At 34.9% G+C, this 24,056-nt stretch overlaps 2 protein-coding genes across 2 annotated transcripts; both read right to left on the reverse strand.

Moving 5' to 3' along the window:
• Nucleotides 1-6,200: 6,200 nt before the first annotated feature.
• On the reverse strand, nt 6,201-10,174 carry LOC125191156 (TAF RNA polymerase I subunit A). Its single transcript, XM_048088643.2, has 7 exons — nt 9,687-10,174; nt 8,680-9,334; nt 7,848-8,023; nt 7,576-7,661; nt 7,085-7,218; nt 6,571-6,873; nt 6,201-6,422 (listed from the first exon to the last, which is right to left on the reverse strand). Exons 1-7 carry the CDS (start codon nt 10,002-10,004, stop codon nt 6,241-6,243), a joined length of 1,854 nt encoding a protein of 617 aa, XP_047944600.1. The 5' UTR covers nt 10,005-10,174; the 3' UTR covers nt 6,201-6,240.
• Nucleotides 10,175-19,862: 9,688 nt separating this feature from the next.
• LOC148926912 (uncharacterized) lies at nt 19,863-22,268 on the reverse strand. Its single transcript, XM_089058532.1, has 2 exons — nt 20,422-22,268; nt 19,863-20,278 (listed from the first exon to the last, which is right to left on the reverse strand). The coding sequence occupies exons 1-2, from the start codon at nt 21,752-21,754 to the stop codon at nt 20,244-20,246; spliced, it is 1,368 nt and encodes a 455-aa protein (XP_088914658.1). The 5' UTR covers nt 21,755-22,268; the 3' UTR covers nt 19,863-20,243.
• Nucleotides 22,269-24,056: the final 1,788 nt, after the last annotated feature.

A 24,056-nucleotide genomic window follows, 5' to 3' on the forward strand; every position in this document is an offset into this window, starting at 1 on the left:
CTCATTACTTTTCCCTCTTCCCAACGATTCATCTTATCATTACCAATTAATCAAGACCATGTTTATCACACAAGATTATTTAACTATCAAACACACACCACACAACACAACAGCACACACACACACGCGGCACACACACACTCACGGCACACACGCATACACATGTTCCCACATCCCTTTTTATCCCTCTTTCACTCAACCAAGATGCATGAGGGTTCAAGAAGACCGATTAATCGGTTAGAAGAAGAAAAAGAAGAGGTAGAAGAAGAATAAGCATAACTCTTAAACAAGAATACCTTTTTTGAGAAAAACGATCGGTAGGAAACAAGTATTAGCCTTGATTCTTCAAAGTTCTTGGATTAAACTTCAATTCTTCTCCAAAAGATAGCAAAATATTGGAGAGTAGAAGAAGAGAATTTGAGAGAGTGTATGAGAGGGAGGGGGGCGAAAATTATGGGGCTAGGGTTGGGGTGTTCTCTTATTTATAGTGCTCAACAAGATCTTTAGGTAATTAGAATAGAATATTTGGTAAGATCTCATTCTCCCAATTAAATAATAAATATTGTGAAGTAGGGAAGAAGAATTAACAAAAATAGATGCTAGGGCAAATCCCATAGGTTTCGAAAATTATGGCTTCTAAATAGCCAAGATTTTGTTTTGGTATTTTTCCATATAGAATATAATATCATGGAGCAAAATAAAAATAAGGAAAATCCTCCATGAAGCAAGGTAGGGGCGATTTCTATGCCTTTTAAATAAGGCATGGATTTTTGAATATTGACTAAAATAAAGTAAGGCAAGACCTCTTTAAGTATGGAAAGATTTGGTAGAATATTTAAATTCTAGGTATGGAAGGAAATCAAGTAAGGAGTCAAATAAAATAAAATAATTCTTTCCTTCCCAAGTAGAGTGATTTTCGAAAATCACTAGAAAATAAGGGGGCTCGATTTTTCCATCTTTAAACAAGGAAATAATTGGCTCTTGGAATTTAATTTGGATAAATATCCCAAGGATTAAATAAATTCCGGAAAAATAGAAATTCTTTCTCCAAGGGGCCTAGGGTTCGAAAATTTCAAGAATTGGGGTGACAAGTGTTGGGGTTTGTATACTAAAAGATGCTTCGAGCGTACATGCCTTTGTACAGTCAGCTTGTGCATGTATACCAGAAACACCACGTCCACTTGTTTACCTAATTATGAGAATAAATAATATAATATAATGGTTTATTATTGAAATATGATAAACAAGTCTAAGGCTTTTTACTAAGAAGGTCAAGTAGGGAAATTCGATGAATCTCCTCATGAGTTTTCCAGTAGGGGACTTGGCCAGATCTAGTAAGAAGAAAAACGTATTCACAACCTAGATAGGCTTTGGCTACCTATTGGTACGGTTGCGGTGTTTGTGATAATTCTCTCTTACCTAAGAAGAGATTAGTAACACCGGTGTGGTAAAGCACTGAAAGGATCTAATCCGAAATGTATTCTTTATTGCTATCTACTGAAAGAATATATTTCAGAAAGTTTAGTATTTTCTAGTCTATGATATTAATATCAATATTGTTTATTCAATCAAACGCCACTTTGACTTATCAATATGTGAGAGTTTGTACGTAACTCAAGTTCATGATATCTTGGGTGGTAGTAATTGAATAGCATGAAGGTATTGGAATATTATTTCATAGAATTCGCGTGCCTAGTGTGGTATGATTAAATCCCTAAAAGGGTGATCCCCAAGAGGTGTTTGAAAAAGGAATTTATTATTCAGAAAACTGCGCAGTTGGAATTTATTCCACGAATAATAAATAAAGTTTCAAACTAGAAAAACTCTTTGGAGAATTAATTTAATTCTAGTCACATAGCAGACAAAAGAATTAAATTGACGGATCAAGATAATCTTAAACGCGGGAAATATTATAAAATAAAATGGACCCAAGTTATTTGTAATTTGGTGATTTAAGTGGGAGTGCAATATTATTCTTTAGTGGAATAAAATAATATTACATTGATAATATATTAAATCATGGGTCATTTGATTTAATTAGTAATTTATCTAATGGGTGAGCCCAACACTTAAATCATTCCATGGATCCCCTTACTAGCCCAATAAGGTCCACTATAAATATTGAATGAAAGGGAAACCCTAGCATACAATCCAAGACACACTTAACCCTAACCCTAGACGCCAAAATCGGCGCCTCTCTCTCTCTCCCTCTTGGTCTCGATTTTCGTGCCTAGCACGTGGGAGAATTAGGGTTTTGATTATTGTTCTTGATCTATCCTAATTCATAGGATTAGATCTAGACATTTTGGTGTTTGTATTGGATTTCCCTAGATTCATTCAAAGTTATTTAATTGGTTTTCTAAGATCCGCCCACACGGATGGAGAATCAAGGACGAGGGAATAGTACGGAAGATTCGTGGTCGATAAACCAAGGATCTCCGGGTGGTGCAGCTAGCAACGTCAATCCAATGATGGATTATGAGGTAACAATCGAATCTACATCGAATATGCATGATTATGTGTTTATTTGATGTTATATCTATACATCTATGAATATTGCATGAAATTGGAGTTGAATGCATAATCATCTAAATAGATCCGGTCAAGGACCTGTTTGGTTTCCGTGTCTTCCGCTGCGGTAGTCCCAACAACAAGTATTTATGGAAATTTTCTCTAATATTCTCACTCACCCTTAAACAATTAATTTACCACATAAATCACACAAATAAATAAATCACATGCCACATTATTAAGTCAAATAGTTTGACTTTTCAAACTTTCACACAAACCCTAAACTTAATTCGACCATATCACCTTGTGAAATAACTGCATTCTGGATTCCACGTCATCAACAATTAATTCTAGGGCTCTAAAATTAGGGTTCTAAATTCCGGGATGTAACATAGTGCAACTTAAGTGATACTCCCTCCGTCCCCCATTAGCAGTCACAGTTTGACCGGACACGGATTTTAAGAAATGTAAAGAAAAGTTGGTTGAAAAAGTTAGTGGAATGTGGGACCCACTTTTTTATATTGGTTTTATAATAAAATGTGAGTGAAGTGAGTTAGTGGAATGTGGGACCTACTACCATTTATGGTAAAAATGAAGTGTGACTCTTAATTGGGGACGAAAAGTGTGACTCTTAATCGGGGACGGAGGGAGTAAACGTTTCCAACTAATAAAGTAAGATTTTGAGTCACTACAAAATGGCTTTAAATCTCAAAGAAATAAGGATAACAGACTAATAGTCATTTAATCTACAAAATTTGATCAATTTCTATTAATTAGTACACTAAATATAGAATTGTATTGAAATTAATATTCTATGGAATTGAATTACAACTAATTGAATTTTAATCCAATTTCAAATTCTATGGTTGGTAAAATGAAGTAGTAAGTGCTATGAAATTGAATTCTACCTATTAATCAAAATCATGAATGGGTATAGTTGAGGACATAATCGAATTTAATTTTTTGTGGTGAATGTTCCTATTTAAAGAGTGATTTACAATTTCAATTAGGTGAATTGTCACAGTATAGTTCTTTGTGGACATTTTTTATTTTGTTGCATTAACTACAAATACATTATTATTATTATTATAAAGTGGCATCAAAACATAAATTTGGTGGCATTCTTGAGCTCAATAGCATATTATTTCCTTAGAAAAATGATTACTGCGTGGCAAAGACTGCGGCTAAATCAGTTTATTAATTTAAGTGAAACTCCATTGAATTTTGTAGGTTAATTGGCGGATCCCGGCGTGGACATGCATAGGAGAAGTGGTTAATCGTAAGTTTAGCTCACATATCTCGACCCCTAAACATGCTACCAGCTTTCGAAATTAATGATTGGAATTGACTGTCAAATTAATGACTGGTTTCGAAATTTGTCAACTAATTAAAAACCGAAGAATTCGATCATAAATTTGAAATCACCAATCTTAGTCTTTTTATGTTGTGGGTTAAATAAAAATGCATGTGAATATGTGATATAATTATGCTACAAGATCATCTTTAAAAACTTGCATGATTATATACCTTTTTGGCGTGATAAGTATTGAATCAGCAACTTGTGGCTGCTGAAAAGGAATTAATTAACATTATTATTTTGTTATAGGTAAAATAATTTATATTGTTTTGGTACCTCTTGGTCTAAAATAATAATTTTCTATTAAAATTAACAATCAAAATATTTGATCAATTTAATAATTTAATTATAATCTAGGACTAAAGTCTAATTTTGATTATGTACATTTTTCATAAAATTCTTTTCGGGTTCCATACGTTAAGTTTGTGACCTTGTTTGGGACCAAAATATACCAAAACAATATATTAGTTACCAAAAGGTCACAAATTTAATGTATAAGACCGAAAAGAATTTTAGGACAAATGTAAGGGACCAAAATTGACTTTAGTCTAAATACATAGAGGAATTTAGTAGGTGTAGCTAGAAGTGATATATATAGGAGTAGGACATTCATTTGATTTTATTTGTATTAAAATCCATTTAATTTGATATTTATAAATCAAATATAAAAAATGTAGCTTTTAATTGGATAAGTTTATTAAATCGGATAATATCAGTTATTGAAATATTCTTAATAGTAATATTTTTTTAAAGTCCATTTTGTATGGTTTTGGAAGATATTGAGTGGAAAATTTAATATTGATTCTATAAAAATTTAAAATATATTCTTTTGAAATAACCGAAACCAGAATTACTTATTGATATAAGTAATAACAGGCTTTGATGGCTCCCCAAACCAATTGGATCTGGGTTCAATTGGACCAGAATAGCCCAATTGAAATCTAGTGAAGATTTACCAGGTTACTCTAATTACTTTCTCTCTCATAATTCGCTCTGAGAAAACCTGCGTCGGAATCGGAGGATAATTCGCTCCCTCTCCCATAAACCTGCGCCGGAATCAGAGGATAATTCGCTCCGAGAAAACCTGCGCCGGAACCAGAGGATAATTCGCTCCGAGAAAACCTGCGCCGGAACCGGAGGATGGACGACGAAGACAATATTGCTCTCACCAAGCTTGTGTCCTAGTTTATTTATTGTCTCCCTGTTTTTATTGATTCTGAATTGAGACAAAATTGACTAGGAGCATGGGGTGAATGTAGGGAAACATGTGGATTTGTTGTTCGTTGTGGTTGCAAGCATGAGTAGGAACATTTTGATTGGGGGTCTTCCAGATTATTTAGTGTTTCCAAATTGTGTTTCAAAACGAATTCACGACTATTTATAACCCATTTAATTCAAAACGAATTTACAACTATTTATAACACAAACCAATTGGCAATGAAACCCAACAATCACAGCCAGCTTACATATCTGACCCCAGACCAATCATTTTTTATATTCGTCTTTTATAGTAACGTGCACTAAATATTTTCAATATTTATGCCTAATAATATAAAAATATAGAATTTAACTAATATGTATTGCTTTTGACAAAACAAATAAAAATGTTATTTGTTTCTAATAGGTACGTAATATAAGTCTTATTAGTAGGAGAGACGTATATAAACAACACGAGAGATATAGTTTGAGATTTAGAATGAAGAACAACTATAATTATATGAATTTTTTTAATATAAAACATGAAACATATGATTTAAAAGCAAAACACAAAACATAAACTTTATGGATCATTGTAGTAAAAGAAGTTGTTTTGTTGTGCTATTTATAGTTGGTGGATAAATCCACCAAATTCTTCTAGAGTTTTTTATAATTAATACTCCCCAATTAATTTTTTCTGACAAGTGGCTATATATTTTTATAAAAAAACTTCTAGATTTTTTAATTGTTCCAAGCTCCTTCTTATACTTAGATGTTGTCTCTTTGTTGATCTTCAGTGTGCAATTGACAATTTTCTCCTTTGGACGGCTTGTTTTAGGCTGAGCAATTTCAACCTTGGATCAACGAAGAGATTGTTTTTGAAGTTAAAAGTTTTTCTTCTATACATTATTATAGGTTACCTTTAAATTTTTATTTGTATCATTTTTCCAATATGATGGAAGATTTATTTTCAGGGTTGAATTGTCCTAATTGACTTTCTATCCAACTCTTCTTTGTCCACTTCTATTCCAATCGCTCTGCCTTACAATCGTTGACTCCAATCATCACCGTCCATCTTTTTTAGGTCATCGTCTTGTTTTCCATGTATCACACCCCCTATTCACACAATCACGTATTGATGACAAACTGTGTAACTATTTCGTGTTGTATATATATCAACTCCGTCCTTTAACAGTACAAAAACCAACAGAATTTAGAAGGTGACTTTGTAAGAAACAGTAGAGTTCCATATCGTCTTGTTTCTCCACCGTTTCAGTCGTCTTCACAACGTATTTGAAATGCCGTCCGTAAATATGTGAAGCTGCAGCTGCTTTAGAGCTCAGAAGCTTCAAATCACCTGTTTAAATACAACAATAAGATCAGAAATGGAAACACACATGATTTGATAACAAGAAAAATAAAATAGCATCATAGAAACTAGGTAAAGCTAAGAATCTATTTATAAGCCTCATCCATGAAACAAACAAATCGAAAGGGATTATTACCTGAGGCGATCTCAGACATCAAGATCCTGTCATGGAAGTGGCGATTCAGCCACCATCTGCAGCGTAATCTCCAACTTTTTCCAGACTCGCCACAGGTGAATAATTCCGGTACCCTATTTGAATCATCCAAACATCCCGGATTGTCAGAACCATTGCCACTATTGCAGACAGACTCTCTGTCTCCTTCACACTGAGAGAGTTTCAATAAGCAAGATGCTAATTCTTGCCACGTGTCACATGTCCCATGTGAAGCATCTAAGTGTAAGGCTAACATTTCCACCAAACTCTGTGTGTCATAGTCTCCTGTATGTACATGGCATAAATTTTCTTTTAGGAAAAAACAAATAAAGAACCAACACACATTTATATCACATTCTGAGCACGAGGATCTCATACAAATCTCACCCCAAAAGAACACCCAGATAAATCGAAGAGAAACAACTATAATAGCATCTTCAGTCACAGAATTTTATAAATAAGCATTGGATATGCATTTTAAGAATGATAATAGTACCACACTGATGCATGAGCACAAGTCTTGACAAGGAGTCATTGCATGTGGGATCCTTCTTCAAGATGTCCTCAAAGTATGTACGTAGCTTCACATAATTTCCACTATCAAAATGCTCCAGTAGACTTGCTTGCAACCTGTACAGAAATATACACATGGACACACATCAATCAGAGATTTATAGGAGAAAATTTCAGAAGCGACATGCTTAGCCTTTGTGAGGCAATCAGATACAGATATTGACCTTCAAAATAAACTGGATAAAAGAATGTCAATAAGGATTGTAGAAGATGGAGTAATATTTTACGGTTAAGTGAAATGCTCTGATTTCAGAAGAATACCGTAAGAGCATTACATTCCAGTGTGCACTATACAAGTATAAAGATTACCTAATCACTCTTATCACTCACATGTTCACAAAGGTCTCTTCAACTCGTAGTACTTAGAATTTTTGGCAAGGTGCGGCAACAAAGATCATGGAAATGAGAAATTACCTTAGTTGGAGTACTGTCTCTGAGTTTTGAAATAACGTTCCGAGTTCATCAAGGGCCTCATGGACTTGATCTCCAAGAATGAGCATCTAGAAGATATTTATTAGAAAATTATGACTACTTGACATGGGACAAGGTTAATTTTTAGAAAAACATGGCAATAGTTGGAAGAAATACATAATAGTCAAATATAACAGCATAATGATGTAAATTATTATTTATAAAGTTGAATATAAGGAGTCTTGCCAAGAAGGAAAGTACCCAATAGTTAGTACCTGTATAAAAGGGTGGAGGGCCTCCATTGCTGGTGGTGTTGTGTGAAGAGCAACACGTAAGTGTTTTACTGCATTCTTATAGTCTTCGTTGAGCAAATTTCTGTGCATACGTACTGCATCCTCCAAATTTTCATGAGAAATAGGCAACTTCAAGGGCAATAACCATGGAGGTAAGCCTATAGAGGAGAATAGAAATGCTCATAGTCTTTCTTTGCAATATAAGACAGAGACAGCCAAAAAGTACTACTACAAGTTCTACAACTGGTAGAAGAAAATAATTATTTACAGTATGTAGCCTAAATTTAAATATATCATGATTTATGGTTTTAACTTCGTCTAGAAGACAGAAAACATTCTTCAGTCGTGTTATATAACAAGATTCTATGACTCGTCAACAACAAGTACAAACTAAATATTCACTCAGACGTTAAATCACTGAATGAAAGCAGAACTTTGTTTTCAGCATAAGTTTGGGTTATAGATTGAATAAAAAATAGATTCTGTAAAGTAGTACTCCCTGTATGCTATGCGCAGATTAGTGGACAGAATGAGACAGACGCACAGCAGCTCCTCATAATCCAAAAGAAATCATGACATATTCTTAAGTTGATACTAATATATTATGCCAGGATTTAGCTTCAGAAGAAATAATGGTCTAAATAAATACATGTGGTACTCCAATTCTTTCTTAACTTCCTTATCCATAATGATAGTGATAGACTGGCACAAAACTAGCAGACCACTACTTCGTAGATTTATGGTGGTTCAAAATGATGCATCTTTTTTAAGTTTGATTGACAAATGCACAAGAAAAGGAAGCTCTGAAACTTACCTTGGGTTAGGAAAATAGAGGCTTGAGGAAGGTCACCGCTACAGTCGGAGAATGAAGAACCGCTGATTCCATTGGGTTCGGCTGATTCCTCACGAGAGTCTTGCAGCTCATAGCTGAAACAAGAAGTTTCCTTTTTCTCTTTGGTCTCAGTGTCTATAGAATTTTTATTACTGTCGCATTCACCTACTTCTTTATCTTTGGCTACAGATGTGATTGAACCACAATGTATGTTCGAGTTGTCTCCTCCTGCTTCATGAGGGCTGTCAACCTCAGAATATTCAATCGGCATGTGAATTTTATCGATAGGAATTTCTGATTGTAAACCGAAGCCAGATGAATCAAGAGCTGTCAATTGTAACTCTTCTGGCAGACCAGAATACCACACCTGACAAAATGTCAACCCAACAACCAAATTTGCAACTGCGTCGCCATCAAAACCAGGCTCCTTCTTGAGAAAGAGAGCAGCTTGATGTGCATCCCTCGTATTCCCACGTTGAAGACAAGTAAGAATAACCTCCAGTTGCACAGAAAATCTATGCTTTGTATGCCAGTACTTCAACAACCCAATCTTTTTCATCCATACCTCATAGATACCCTGGATTCTTCTGGATCTGAGATTTTCACCTTCTATAACACTAAGAAGCTCCAATGCAGCCTGCAGAAAATTAGGATGTCAGTACTTAATCTGTTTGTCGAAGGGGTAGAAATACATCTCACAAAAGTATCATTATGCAGTAAAAATTGAACAAACATATAGCAGGTTACCTAAATTGCATAATTGATGAAGTGAAGGATTAAAAAATTGCGGGGGTAGACATGAATGCCACTATTGTTCTTTGTTAATTTAAAGAAATCCATTAAAACCACTACCAGTTCCCACAACTGAAACCTCTTGAACCGTTATAAATTGCGTACAAAACTCTTTTCAACGCCAAAAAGGGGAAACGAAAGGAACCACAAAATAATTAACAAGTCTATATTGTGAGGAGAAATTCACGTGTATATACCGTATACTTGGCACGGTTTCCAGAGAGAGAATGGTCCTTGATGGTCCCTTGGATCAAGACACTCAAGGCGCCACTCGCCTCGGCCCAATTGTGGTGCATGAGTAGGTGGCTGAGGAGCCGGAACAGCCGCGTCCGGTGCTCATATCGTAGGCTCTCGCCCCCCCATTGAATGTTCCCAACGCCCCTAACCAGGCAGGTGCTTGGTAACTGGGCTGCCTGTTGTATTGCTTTGAATCTCTTTACTTGAGGCAAAGGATTAGCGGCGCTGTGCCCTTCGAGTTCTCTGCCTTTTCTGGCCTTTTTATTTTTTTTCGCCATGTTAAAGTGTAGCAGGGCACGGGTATTCGGTGACGGTGCAGCACTTCGGTGACGGATAATTAACGTCCAATTTCATCACTTTCTGCGGAGTTGCAGAGAAAGAGAGAGGGGGCGCCGGGGAGGAAGATGGAGGCGCCGATGCAGTCCTTTTCTGCAGAGTTTAGGGAGTCAAATTGGGCTGAAATTTGGGCAATTAAAGACTTGGGCTGATTTCTCTTTTTTTAATTTAATCTAATTAATTGCCCAATTATAATTTTTTGACCTAATTTTAATTGAAAGTAAGTAAATTCACAGATCTAAAAAATGAATAATTCTAATTTTTTTAGTTGATGGTATTTCACCATTGAATTATATATATGTTCGTATTGATTAAATATTTTTAAATAATTATTAATTAGTATAAATTGTTAACCTATAGGCCATGTTTGTTTGACATGGATTGTGTGCTGGGAAAATAATCTAATTCCCAGTTGTAAAATTCTAGTGTTTGTTGAAAATGGGGAAAGTAATATGATTTCTAATTATTAAATTACTATGTTTGGTAAAATTATAAGAAAATAAGGAAAGGAAACTAATTCCTAAAATCAAGGAAAGTTATGTAGAAATTTAAGGATTCTTTTTCCTATTCTAAACCTAGGTATTCTTTTTCCCGTCATTTAAAAAAGCGGTTTCTTCCATTACTCCTAAAATTTCTCATTTCTTCCACTACTCCATCACTATTTTATTTCTGATAAATTTTATTACTTCTATTCAAGTAAATAGACACGAGTTTAATTATGTAGAAATGCATTTTATTTTTGCCAACTTTTATTAATTCTAATCATCTACACAGCCACAAGTTTGATTACGTAGAAATGAATACTTCGTATAAAAAAAATCAATTATGCCCCGTCATACATTTGAAGATTATTATGATTAAGTTGCTATTTTAGTTTGTTTAGGTGATTATATATATTATTTATTGTTTATTTTTGTAACTTTTATTTAATTTTTAATGTAAAATAAAAGTTCAGTTAATAAGAGAGTATTTCATTATATATTTTACATTTTTTATTTTTCAAATTATTTCAATAACTGAAAATTATAATTTCAAAATCTTGACATGTTTCCAAACACAGTAATCATATTTTTCATCAATCATATTCCACGTAATCATTTTCTGAGGAATCATAAATCTCAGAAATCATAATCCTAGAAATCAAAATCTTGGTAATCATTTTCCTTTACAACTTTACTTTCCTACCAAACAAACACGGCCATGCTGTATTTATTTTAGATTTTATATTTATTTCAAGTTAAAAAAAGTAATAACAATACTATAAAAAAAATATAAATAAAGTTATAGTAGTCTGTTGTGAAGTATTAAAGAGATTAATAAAAACATGATCAAAACAAATAATAACGATAAAAAATGCTCTATATATCATGAATTATAAATAAAAATATTTTGAAATATTAAATTCTTAATAAACACTAAACAATTAAATTATAGTATAAATTTATGTGATATGTTCCTTATACTTTTAAAATACGAATATTCATAAGAATTAATAATCACGCATAATAAAAGAGAGCAGAATAATGGAATAAAGGAAAAAACATGAGTAAATGTCTGTTTTTGTGAAAAATGAAAATCAATCACTCGTGTGGACCAAAAAAAAAGGAAATTCAATCATTTTAGTGGGACTAAGGGAATATATTATTATGATGAAATTTATTATTTTTCAAATATTTTTATGTATGAATTTAAAATTGATGTGTATTAGATAATAACGAGTTAATTATAACAAATAAATTCAAGTACTATCATTTCATACTTTGTATTCTCTTATCATTAGTATAGCTATATGTCGATATCGACAGTATGTATTCTTCAAATATTGAAAATGCATATGGCCCCTAGCCTACCTCTTAAATTAGGGACAACGAAAAAGTCGTCAATTGGGATGTGGTTATTAAAGGTCCAAATATTGGTTGTGATGTCCTACAGTTAAGTTCTTTATAAAGATTGTTTTTTTAATATATATGATGTATGTAATATATTATTATGACCGAATGTTACTAATTTTGTATTTGTTTTTGTTCTATACTTAGATCGTATATAAATAATGAAATATATAGTAAGGGCTTGATTGGTAGCTTGAAATTTTTTTTACTGAAATTCTGCATAAAGTTTTTATGAAATGTTGATAAAACAAATGCTGGGTATTATGCAGTTTGTTATAGACTGTTTCTCTGCTTAATACTACGAGACGGTACTCCCACAAATTCCAGCTATGCAAAGGACACATGGCTGTGATGACTACAATGCCCCTACTGTACGTAAAAAAATTCCCATACAACCCTGCTTCTTCATCCTCCTAGCCGAAAAATGGCGCGTATTTCCCGGCGTTTCGCGCCATCTGAATCAGGCTCCCTCTATAAAGGACGGGTTGAATTCCTTCTTTTTCACACCAAGCCTAACCTCCGACTCACACAATCATACTCCAACTGTCCTCCATGGGGTCGAGAGGGAAGCGAAAGCTGGTGTACGAGGGTCAGACGTCCGGTATCCTAGTGGCTAAAAATCGGTCTGCAGCTTTGGATAATATTTTGTTTTTAGTCATAGGTGTTTGATATCATGTGCAGGTGCTGAAGGTGAAGGCAACGGCGACAAGGTAAAGGTCGAGCGCACACGTCGGTCATGGACCAAACGCGAGGAAACTGCTCTATTGGTGGCGCTGCACGATCTTGTTGCCGGAGGCTGGAAGGCCGACAACGGTTTCCGGAACGGGTACGCAACACAGGTGTATCAGGTTATGAAACGTAGGGGTGAGCAAAATAACCGAAAACCGAATATCCGAACCGAACCAAACCGAAATTTTGAAATTCGGTTCGGTTTTTTCGGTTTTTCGGTTCGGTTCGGTGTTAAAAATACAAAAATTTCAGTTTTTCGGTTCGGTTCGGTTTGGGCGAAAAAAAAACCGAAAAACCGAATTATATTTTAAATATATTATTATATATTTTTATCTTATTAATTTAGTATATTATATCATATATATGATATATATTCTTCTAATATATTTTTATATAATAAATATTATATATATTGTATTAATTTTATATTATATATATTTATATTCTATTAGTATATATAAAATAAAATAAATTAGATATATTAAAATATACTATTTTTTTCGGTTCTTCGGTTTTGTTTTGAAATTTCGGTTTTTTCGGTTTGGATCGGTTTTTTAAGTTCGGATTTCGGTTTTGCGATTTTCGATTTTTCAATTTTTCGGTTCGGTTCGATTTCAATTTTAGCCTAAATTCGGTTTTTCGGGTTCGGTTCGGTTTGGGCGAAAAACCGAACCGAAACCCGAATGCACACCCCTAATGAAACGTGAATTACCAGACACTGAGCTAAAAGTGAGCCCGCACATCAACTCTAAGATAGTGATTTGGAAGCGCGAATACGACGCTTTGTCACAAATACTTGATCGTAGCGGTGTCGGGTTCAATTCTAACAACGACTTCCGGATTGATTGCAACGACGATCAGTGGGCGCAGATTGTGAAGGTTCCGTAAAGTATGCGTTGTTTGGGGTTTAGAATACTTTGTGTTTCTTACTAACACGTTTTATTTGAAATTTTAAAAATATTATAATTAGCATTTTTTTTTGTTTTAAAATTCTCGAAACATTTTTTTAGTTCTATACTAAAGTTTTAATATACACTCCTCTATCCTAACACTGTAAGCAACACATTTTCCTTTTTGATGTCTTACTCAAGTTAATGCAACATCAATATCTTCTCTTTATCCTCTGTGCTACATTATTCCTTCTCAGCTAAATTCACAGAATAAAAATGTATATAATCTCGTGTTGAATAGGAAATGCTCCACTTAGAGTGGGATAAGAGAAGTACATTTTTTTGTAAAGTGTATATAATAATATTATATTTTAAATCTATTTAATTATTTCGAATTTGTATTCAGTAAGTGAAAATCATAAGACCCGTGATGATACTAAATTACTAATTCTTCTAGAGTTCAACACAATTAATATCCAATTATAGAAAAACTTTCAGAATCTCGAACATAATAAGCCAATCCAATATCTCCTATATTTAGGACCTCTAAGAGCATTCTCAACAGTTTCCCTAAAACCTCCATTATTTCTCCCTAACTCCTGCCACATCAGCGCCACATCAGCAGTATAATTTATCCCCAGTTTTTAGTCAACTTTTAGCCAACTGCTCCAATGGTTTCTCCCTAACTCAACATTTCATTTTTACATCATCACTAATTTAATTGTTTTATTTTTGTATATATAATAAAGCTCGCTTTGTATGAAACGGGAGATATAGTTGTTGACTGGGTTGTTGGCGAAACCCGCGACATCCCATCCGGTGGGAGCGGGAGGTACCTCCTCTTCGGAAGAAGAATGAGATATCTCCTCGTCGGACCGAGAATGAGAAGACGATTCAAAATTCATTAAATATAGATGGAGAGAGAGAAAATAAATGAAGAGAGAAAATGGATGAGGATGAGGAGAGAATGAAGAGAGAAAAGGGATGAGGATGGGGAGAGAATGAAGAGAAGGTGTGTATTTATAGGGGGAAAATTAAAAAAAAAAACAAAAAATATATTTATCGCCGAATTATCGCCCACAGTGGTCGGGGATAATTAGGCGATAATCCGGCGATTTTTCGCCGGTTGGCGATAAAACGGGAGGAAAAATCGCCGAATTATCGCCGACCTCTCCCGTTGGTCGGCGATAACTCGGCGATAGACGGCGAAAAAACACCGACTTTTAGCCGGCACCATTGAGAGTGCTCTAAATAGCATTACATGTGCTGACAGTAAGAAATTGCTTCCCGTTTCATATCCCATTATATTTTTTGAACATTAACACTACCTAAACAATTGTCTAATTCCATAATTTTTCCCAACGGACAAAAAAATCAAGAACTCCAATTTTGGTCGCAACTCAAATTCATTAATAATACACCAATACTGTAAACTTACCTTGGCTGAGGGCTGTGGGATTATATTGGCAGCAGAGACAGCGGGCTCGGCGGCCCCGGCGGTGAGGGAGGAGTCGAGAAGGCGTGGTGTGTTCTAGTAAGATTTTGGGAGATATTCAGAATATAAAAATAAATTAAATTAAAAATTATTTTTACTACCCACAAATAATTTAGAATAATTTACTATGCCAGGATACTTAAGTCAGGTTTTATACAAGTGGAAGTGGAGTAATTTATTAACTTTTCTTTTAAATTATAAATTTCTGTAAAAAATTTCCCGCTAATTAATACTCCATCCATCTCCAGTGAATATAAACTTTAGATTCAATATGGGTTTTAATAAAAAAAGAAAAAAAGTAGTAATAGAGAGAGAAAGGGTAGTGGATAATGTTAGTGGAGAGTGAGGTCCACATTATTATAATGGCATAAGTGTTAATTGTAATAATATAAATTGTAAATAAAATGTTGTGTAGAGGTAGTATGTTGTTTGAATTTTTCAAAATTAGAAAATTCATACTCTATAAGGATGGACAAAAAAGAAAATAGTTCATACTCTTTGGGGACGGAGAAAGTATATCCAACCGCTTTTCTCTTTCTCATTAAAATATGTACTATGTCTTTTTCTCTGCGTTTAATACTTACATTTACCTTTTTCCTCTCCAATTAAAAATATTAACAAAAAATTTCTAAAATCTCATACCGACAAAAAAATGTGTCATCTTAGCCGATACAAAGAGAGTGAATAATAATGATATTGGTGATCCTAGTGTATAAAAATATCAATTCTAAATTATTATAATCACATTTACTAATTCTAGATTTTTTTAAATTTTATATTTAAATTGCATGTGAATAAGATAGATTATAAGCAAAATACCCACATAGAGAAACTGGTTATAATGTTAGCAGCAATTTCATCTTTCTAAACATAGTTGTTTTGGCACCACATATTTTACCATGTCGGATTAAGTATGCCACAAAGAATTAAATCTGTCAATTTTAACGATTGCATGAAATACTCGCAGTGGAAAATTGAAACATTATATAAAGTTGATGACTTTTAATCACTTAGGTTTCGTAGAAATATCAGATTTTGCTAAAGTTCGTGATTATCTACTAATAACCTTAATTCATATAGCAAAAATGAGTAATTTTAAGAAAATAAGAACCTAAAAAAGATTTTGTAGTCTTTTATAACCTGTATGATATTATAGTAACAGCTTTTTGTGATCCTAGAAATTTGTCATGACATTTACAAAATCTTCTTAAAACTTGAAATTGATTTTTTTTTTTGGAATAATGTCATTTATTTTATGTAAATCTTGAACTTAGAGTATAAAATACAAGCATTTTATCCTTACAAAGGTATGAGTGAAAATATTTCAACATGGCATTAGTCAGAATCCGAAACTGATACTACCTCTGTCCCTGAAAATTTGATACAGTTTACCATTTCGGTCCGTCCCTGAAAATTTGATACACTTCACTTTTATCATTTTTGGTAGTGGACCTCATATTCCACTAACTCATTCCTACTCACATTTTATTATAAAACTAATACTTTAAAAGTATGACCCACATCCCACCAACTTTTTCAACTCACTTTCTATTACATTTCTTAAAACTCGTGCCGTATCAAAGTGTAGCAAATTTGGGGGACGGAGGTAGTAATATTATATGGATAGTACATATAACTGGAAGTATCATTAAAATTTGGGAAGAAACGAGATATGGGCTTACGAGTCAATCTGGCCCATGAGCTATTGTCTGAGTAATGGGCCCAACTCGAGTAGCCCAAAACTAAATATGAATTGGGAAGGAGTTAACAATTTTTGGATTTGGACTACTCACATGAATATTGCACATAATTTGATGGGATAATGCAAGTTTTTATTTCTAATTAGGTACGAGTATCGTTTTAAACTCTATGGCCTAATTAATAGGTGTATGCGTGTTTCATGAAAACTATCTATTCCGTCACGATTCTCTTATATGTGGATTCCTATAATTACACCACGAAAAATGACGTATCATGTATGCTTTGAGATAATAGTCAATCGTACTTAACAAGTTTGTAATTTCAGCATAATCATGCTAAACAAAGAGAGAACTTGATTTGTTTATTGAGTCAATCGAATTACAAATACAAGTGTGTAAATCACCTTATATATTGGGTGAAAGCTAAAAGATCAAAATCTAATAAAACAAACTAACTAATGCCAGCTAGGATGACAACTCAGTGACAGCTCAATGCCAGCTGTATGAGCTGAGCTCAAGTCTTCATTTCAATCATCATCTCGAAGCTTCCATAGATGATCAGCTTCTCGGAGTTGAACTTGATCGGAGTTGAACTTGATCTTGATCACATATCTAAGAGCCCCCCTCAAGATGGACTATATACCGTTGTAAAATCCATCTTGGCCAACAGATTATGAAAGGGGGTTGATGCCAAAGGCTTGGTGAATATATCAGCAAGCTGAAGGTGATTGTGGACATGTATAGGCTTAATAACTCCTTCAAGTAGCTTTTCGAACTGTGTGGCAGTCAATGTGTTTAGTACGCTCATGAAACACCGGATTGGAGCTAATGTAAACCGCTGCCTGATTATCACAATAAAGGGGAACAGGCTGCTTCACAGGAACACCAAAATCCTTCAGTAAAGCCACAATCCAAACTACTTCACAGCATGCCAAAGCCATTGCCCTATATTCTGCTTCAGCTGAGGATCTAGAAACCGTGTGCTGCTTCTTAGAACGCCAAGAGATCAGAGAGCTTCCCAAGAATAAGCAGAAACCAGATATGCTCCTTCTTGTGTCTGGACAAGCAGCCCAGTCTGCATCAGAGAAAATGCTCAAGGATGGATCTGCCTTAGCTGAGTAAAAAAGACCATGGCCTAGGGTGCCTTTCAAATACTTAAGAACTTTTTCACCGGCTAGCATATGCCCTGAACAAGGCTTGGACAAGAATTGGCTAAGTTTATTCACTGCAAAGGTGATATCAGGTCTAGTTATGCAGAGATATACTAGACGGCCAATCAGTCTTCTATAGACAGTAGGATCAGAAAGAGGCTCTCCCTCATCTTGTTGCAGTGTTTTAGATGAATCCATAGGGATAGCAGAGGGTTTGCAGCCAAGAAGGCCTGCATCAGAAACCAGATCCAATGCATACTTGTGTTGGGAAATGAAAATACCACTGTGGTTCCTAGCAATTTCAATCCCCAGAAAATATTTAGGTGTGCCTAGATCCTTGTACTTGAAGTGGTTAGTGAGAAACTCTTTGAAACTTGTTATCTGAGCATCATCACTGGATGCAACAAGTATGTCATCTACATAAATGACAACTCCAAAATATGAACCATTAGAGGAATGTCTGTAGAAATAAGAGTGGTCTGATGCTGATTGAGATAGGCCAAAACCAGACAGAACTTGTGAGAACTTCAAATACCATTGCCGAGAAGCTTGCTTGAGGCCATAAAGAGATTTTTTCAGCTTGCAAACAAGCATTCCAGATTCTGGTGGAGCTTCTGGAACAACCAAACCAGGTGGCAGTGTCATGTATATTTCTTCATCAAGTTCACCATATAAGAAAGCATTATTAATATCAAGATGAGCAAGCTTCCATCCATGTATAGCAGCTAGAGCAAGAACCATTTTTACAGTAGTAAGCTTGACAACTGGAGAGAATGTGTCATGAAAATCTACTCCAGCTTGTTGTGTGAATCCTTTAGCAACCAAACGAGCTTTATATCTCTCTACTGTAGCATCAGCCTTAAATTTGATCTTGTATACCCATTTGCAAGATATAGGAATCTTGCCTGGAGGCAACACTGTGATCAGCCACGTATTTGTCCTTATCAGAGCCTGTAACTCCTCTTGCATAGCCAATACCCACTCAGGATGTTGTGCTGCTTGTTTATAGGAATTAGGCTCAGTGAGGATGGAAAGAAGAATGATGAATTTGAGGTAAGGCTGAGACAGCTTGGCAAGAGAAAAATAAGAAGAAATGGGATATTTGGAAGTAGAGACCACTGAGTTACATATATAATCAGTGAGATGTGTTGGTGTTTTGATAACCCTCCCAGAAGCAGAATGGTGAGGAGCTGCAATTGATACATCATCAATGTTATTAGGTTGGGAAGTATTTTGCTGCGGCAGAAGGGGAAGAGAAAGATCTGTATCTGTGTAAGGCAGAGTGGTTTCTGAAACAGGAAGAGGAGAATCTGGGAAGGAAGATGGTGTCTGATGTGAAAGAGGAAGCTCAGTTTCATGGAAAATAATGGAAAATAACATTTCTACTGATGAAAATGTTATTGTTCTCCAAATCCATGACTTTATACCCCTTGTATCCAGAGGGATACCCAATGAATATGCACTTGATAGCTCTTGGTGAGAATTTATTTTTGCTTTTATCCAAAGTTGAAGCAAAGTAGAGACACCCAAAAACTTTCAGACTTGAGTATGTTGGGGGTTTGTTGAACAATAGCTGAAAAGGTGTCAGTTTATTAGGTAGCACATATGAGGGAAGTCTATTGATGAGGAAAGAAGCTGTAAGGATGCACTCTCCCCAGAATTCCATAGGAAGATGAGATTGAAAAAGGAGGCTCCTTGCAACATTCAACAAATGTTGATGTTTCCTTTCTACTCTGGCATTTTGTTGGGGTGTTTCTACACAGGAGTGTTGAGAAATAGTTCCATATGCAGAGAGTAGGGAAGTAAGGTTGAACTCAGGAGCATTATCACTTCTCATCATTTTTATCTTCTTTGAGAACTGAGTAAGAATGGTGGAGAAGAACTGAGACATCACAGTAGGGACTTCTGATTTTTGAGTGAGCAAAAAAGTCCAAACAAACCGGGAAAAATCATCAACTATTGTTAGAAAATATCTGAATCCATTGTGTGTAGGAGTAGAGAATGGCCCCCATACATCACAATGGATCAAATCAAAGATGGCAGAAGATTTGTGGGAAGATGTTGGGAAAGGCAGCTTTCTTTGTTTTGCTAGAGGGCAGATATGACAAGTAGATAATTGAGTACTAGAAGGAGACAATATATCAGATAAAAGCTTCAGTTTATTGAAAGAAGGATGACCCAAACGTTGGTGCCAAACATCCAAACTTACAACAGAATTCACAAAAGCAGTAGAATGGGAGACAACAGTAGAGGAGTGAGATTTCAGCATACTTGGATCAATGTGTGGAGACTCTGGAAAATCAAAAAAGTAGAGGTTTCCAACACGTTTACCCCTCCCAATCGTGGTCCCCAGTAAAGCTTCCTGAATATGGAATTGGTTGTGAGTGAAAGTGACAGTGCATGAGGTATTTTTGGTTAAAGCACTGACAGAAAGCAGGTTGAAAGAGAAAGAAGGAACATGTAAGACTGATGTGAGAGTGATTTGGGGAGTAAGATTAACCGTACCTATATGAGTTATAGGTGCTGTTTGACCATTGGGAAGGTTTACAGAAGCATTGGATATAGGAGAGGCAGATGACAGTAGTGATGGATCATAGCAAACATGGTGTGTAGCACCTGTATCTAGAATCCAAGAAGATAAACTAGAGCATGATGAAGATAAACTGTTAACAGAGGGGGAGAAGCAGACCGTACCAGAAAAAGGATTATATGATTGTGTAGGCTGAGACTGAATTAGTGACTGTGGAGGTTGAGTTGGTTCTGGAGCAGTGAGGGAGCTTTGAGTGTGGAATTGACTCTGCAAGAGATTCACAAGCTGCTGATATTGATCCATACTAGGTAGATTCATAGCAGCAAGCTGAGATCCTTTCCAATCAGAAGAAGCAGAATTATCTTCAACACAATTAACAGACTTATGCTTGTATGAGCTGGACTGAGCAGATCCAGTAGATTTAGGCTTATCTCGGCCATATCCTGGGGGAAAGCCATGTAGAAAAAAACATTTATCCACATTGTGGTTAGTTTTACCACAATGACTGCATAGAAACTTGTTGAAGCCTCTGCCAAAGTTTGAAGCAGCATTAGCAAAAGGTTGTTCGCTTGTAACCGGAGCTGGAGGATAGGCTGAGGACATCAGATTTCCATCAATGCGCCGCTGCCTTTCTTCCTGAACAACTAAGGAAAACACCTTAGAGAGTGAAGGCAAAGGAGTAATAGCCAGAATACTGGATCTGATCTGTGAAAACGAAGAGTTTAAACCGATCAAAAATTGAACTGTACAGTCATCCTCTTGATGCTGATGCCATCGAGCTGTACTATTGCAGGTGCAACGATTGCAGGTGCACCAGGAGAGAGGCTGAGAATTTTTGAACTCATCCCAAACTGTTCTCAAACTAGTGAAATAGCTGCTAACGTCGGAGTTTCCTTGATTAAGAATCATCAATTGTTGCCTCAATTGATACAAACGAGCAGAATCACCAAGGGAGAATCGATCCTTTAGATCTGACCAGATCTCATACGCATCATCCAAAAACATAATGCTCGAACAAATCTGAGCAGAAACTGAGTTGCGCAACCAGGCAACAACCATACTATTACACCTGATCCATGCTTGATAGAGAAGATCATCGCGATTTGGGCGAAGAATAGATCCATCGACAAAAACCAGCTTGTTCTTAGCAAGTAGAGCTGTAATGAAGGAATGGCTCCATGTTGAATAATTAGAACCAATCAACAGCTGTGGAACGAGAATAACCCCAGGATTATCACTAGGATGAAGAAAATAAGGACTAGAAGTGTCCTCGGCAGGAGGAATCGGAGCGCGATTTCGTCCATTCATGATGAACAGATCGGCAAAGAGGAGAATTCAGAGAGAATAGCGGAAGATCGTTTTATTCACTGATACCATAACAAGTTTGTAATTTCAGCATAATCATGCTAAACAAAGAGAGAACTTGATTTGTTTATTGAGGCAATCGAATTACAAATACAAGTGTGTAAATCACCTTATATATTGGGTGAAAGCTAAAAGATCAAACTCTAATAAAACAAACTAACTAATGCCAGCTAGGATGACAACTCAGTGACAGCTCAATGCCAGCTGTATGAGCTGAGCTCAAGTCTTCACTTCAATCATCATCTCGAAGCTTCCATAGATGATCAGCTTCTCGGAGTTGAACTTGATCGGAGTTGAACTTGATCTTGATCACATATCTAAGATTTAATTGCGGACGAAGAGTGTAGTATTTTGTTGCATAACAATTACTCATAGAAAGGAAAAGAATAATTTATGATTCCTATCAAAAGAGCTATAGTCACAATTCCAGGTATAAGCAATCTATAAATGGATCATGGAAATTGGAAACTGTGGAAAAGGTTTGCAACCTTTATCTTTTTTTCCTCTTTATTGTGATGAATATTGGAAAGTAGGCTCCTTTAGCATGTTGAAAGGGAAAGTCATGGAGTAACAATCATTATGGGCTATGTCCCTCTAAAATTCAATATAAGCCTTTTTTCTTCGTTTAGAAAAAAAAACACACCCAAAACACCACCTTTTTGTCGAGTCATGTATGTAGGATCTATTATTTATTTTTTTAGGTGGTATGTGACGTCGGTATGTAATATAAGGCATTATTTGGATGTGTATATTTGCGTATTTGGTGAAAGAGTATTACGTGTATGTAGTAACATAAAAACTCTATAAGACGAATTATGTGTGACAAATATCACTTTCGATGAATTGGGGAGGCATTATTGTGGAAAGAAGCCCTTTTTTCACACCATTCGTTTTGCTCCCCTTTTACCGCAACTTTCCAAAAAAGAGAGGAAAAAAGGAATGTTGTTCATGTAATCCTCAAGATTCGAGAGTGTAAAGTTCCACAATTTCTACATCACGCCAACAAGGGTATATGAATATCATCTCATGGTCTTTATATTAATTATCGTATCTCAAATTATAAATCTTGAGATAATGACATGCTAAATTGAAGAAATACACATGAGAATTAATGAAATATAGCAACATATTTTTGAGGTTAATTAAATACTCCTATATATGGTAGACTAACTTCATTTATAAATTATAATCAAACTACTTATAACCCTTCTTTGAAGGAAAAATTATAGTTTCATTAATGCCGATGGCAACTGGCCATGCAAGTTTCTCCATCATGAAATGAAATATTGGTATAGAATGACAAGTCACAGGGACCATATTGTAATTTAAACGTATATATTTCATTTGTTGAATCTATGATTGAAGAAGATTATTAATAGGTTGTAGTAATATGTGTATTATGTTTGGTGTGGTGTATTAGATATTACCCACTACTCGACGCTTAGGATTCTGCCATTATTCAATTATTTGGTGCACCTGCTCAATTAAGTAGAGTATTTACGGAAAACATGTTTACGCTAATTTTTTCCAGTAATATTATAAATAAATGTTACTATTCATCCTCCAACAAAATCATAAACATATATGGGAGGAAAACATGTTTACGCTAATTTTTTCCAGTAATATTATAAATAAATGATACTATTCATCCTCCAACAAAATCATAAATATGGGATGTGATCAAATGAAAACTCTAAATATTGTACAAACTCAAAACTATGATCTGGACCATTGAAAAATGTCAACAGATCACAAAAAAACATCAACAGAATGATTGATGCTGTGTTGATATTTTGTTGATATTGTGTTGACATTAAAATCTTGAAATTTTACACTGCGTTAATATTGTATTGAAATTGTGTTGAAGTTATGTTGAGGAGTTTTGAGTTTGTACAATATACTATAAGTTTGCATTTTATCACTATCCTACTACTACTACTATCAACTTCTAGAACAATTTCTTATTTCTCGCGACAACTCTAAGTCATTCCACACGACACTTGTCAAACGAAAAAACAAAAATAAGAGATCTCCATATTCAGTTATTAAATTGTTTTACTATAATATGAAAAATTATAGCATCAAAGAGTTACCAACTTCTACGCGTAACAAAACATTACTAAGAAAGCCTAATACATCTTTGTTGGATTTCAGACTTAATTTCTTCCTAATTAGTATAATACTATTCCATTACAGGCATGTTTAATTTACCAGAAGAAAAACATTTAAATCACAAAAAATAGCA

This window comes from Salvia hispanica, chromosome 5 (assembly GCF_029641045.1).
Source record: "Salvia hispanica isolate PSC_SH4W2 chromosome 5, Shi_PSC_v1, whole genome shotgun sequence".
NCBI lineage: Eukaryota > Viridiplantae > Streptophyta > Magnoliopsida > Lamiales > Lamiaceae > Salvia > Salvia hispanica.

Bases quoted from the DNA above. Each gene is read 5' to 3' on its own strand.
- LOC148926912 (XM_089058532.1), bottom strand. From the start codon at position 21,754: ATGAATGGACGAAATCGCGCTCCGATTCCTCCTGCCGAGGACACTTCT. The intron at 20,279-20,421 runs GTACGGTTAATC...TTCCATATTCAG, and splicing joins AGCACCTATAACTCATATAG to GAAGCTTTACTGGGGACCAC.
- LOC125191156 (XM_048088643.2), bottom strand. From the start codon at position 10,004: ATGGCGAAAAAAAATAAAAAGGCCAGAAAAGGCAGAGAACTCGAAGGG. The intron at 8,024-8,679 runs GTAAGTTTCAGA...TCTCCTCTATAG, and splicing joins CTCTATTTTCCTAACCCAAG to GCTTACCTCCATGGTTATTG. The intron at 7,219-7,575 runs GTAATTTCTCAT...ATTTCTGTACAG, and splicing joins GAGACAGTACTCCAACTAAG to GTTGCAAGCAAGTCTACTGG.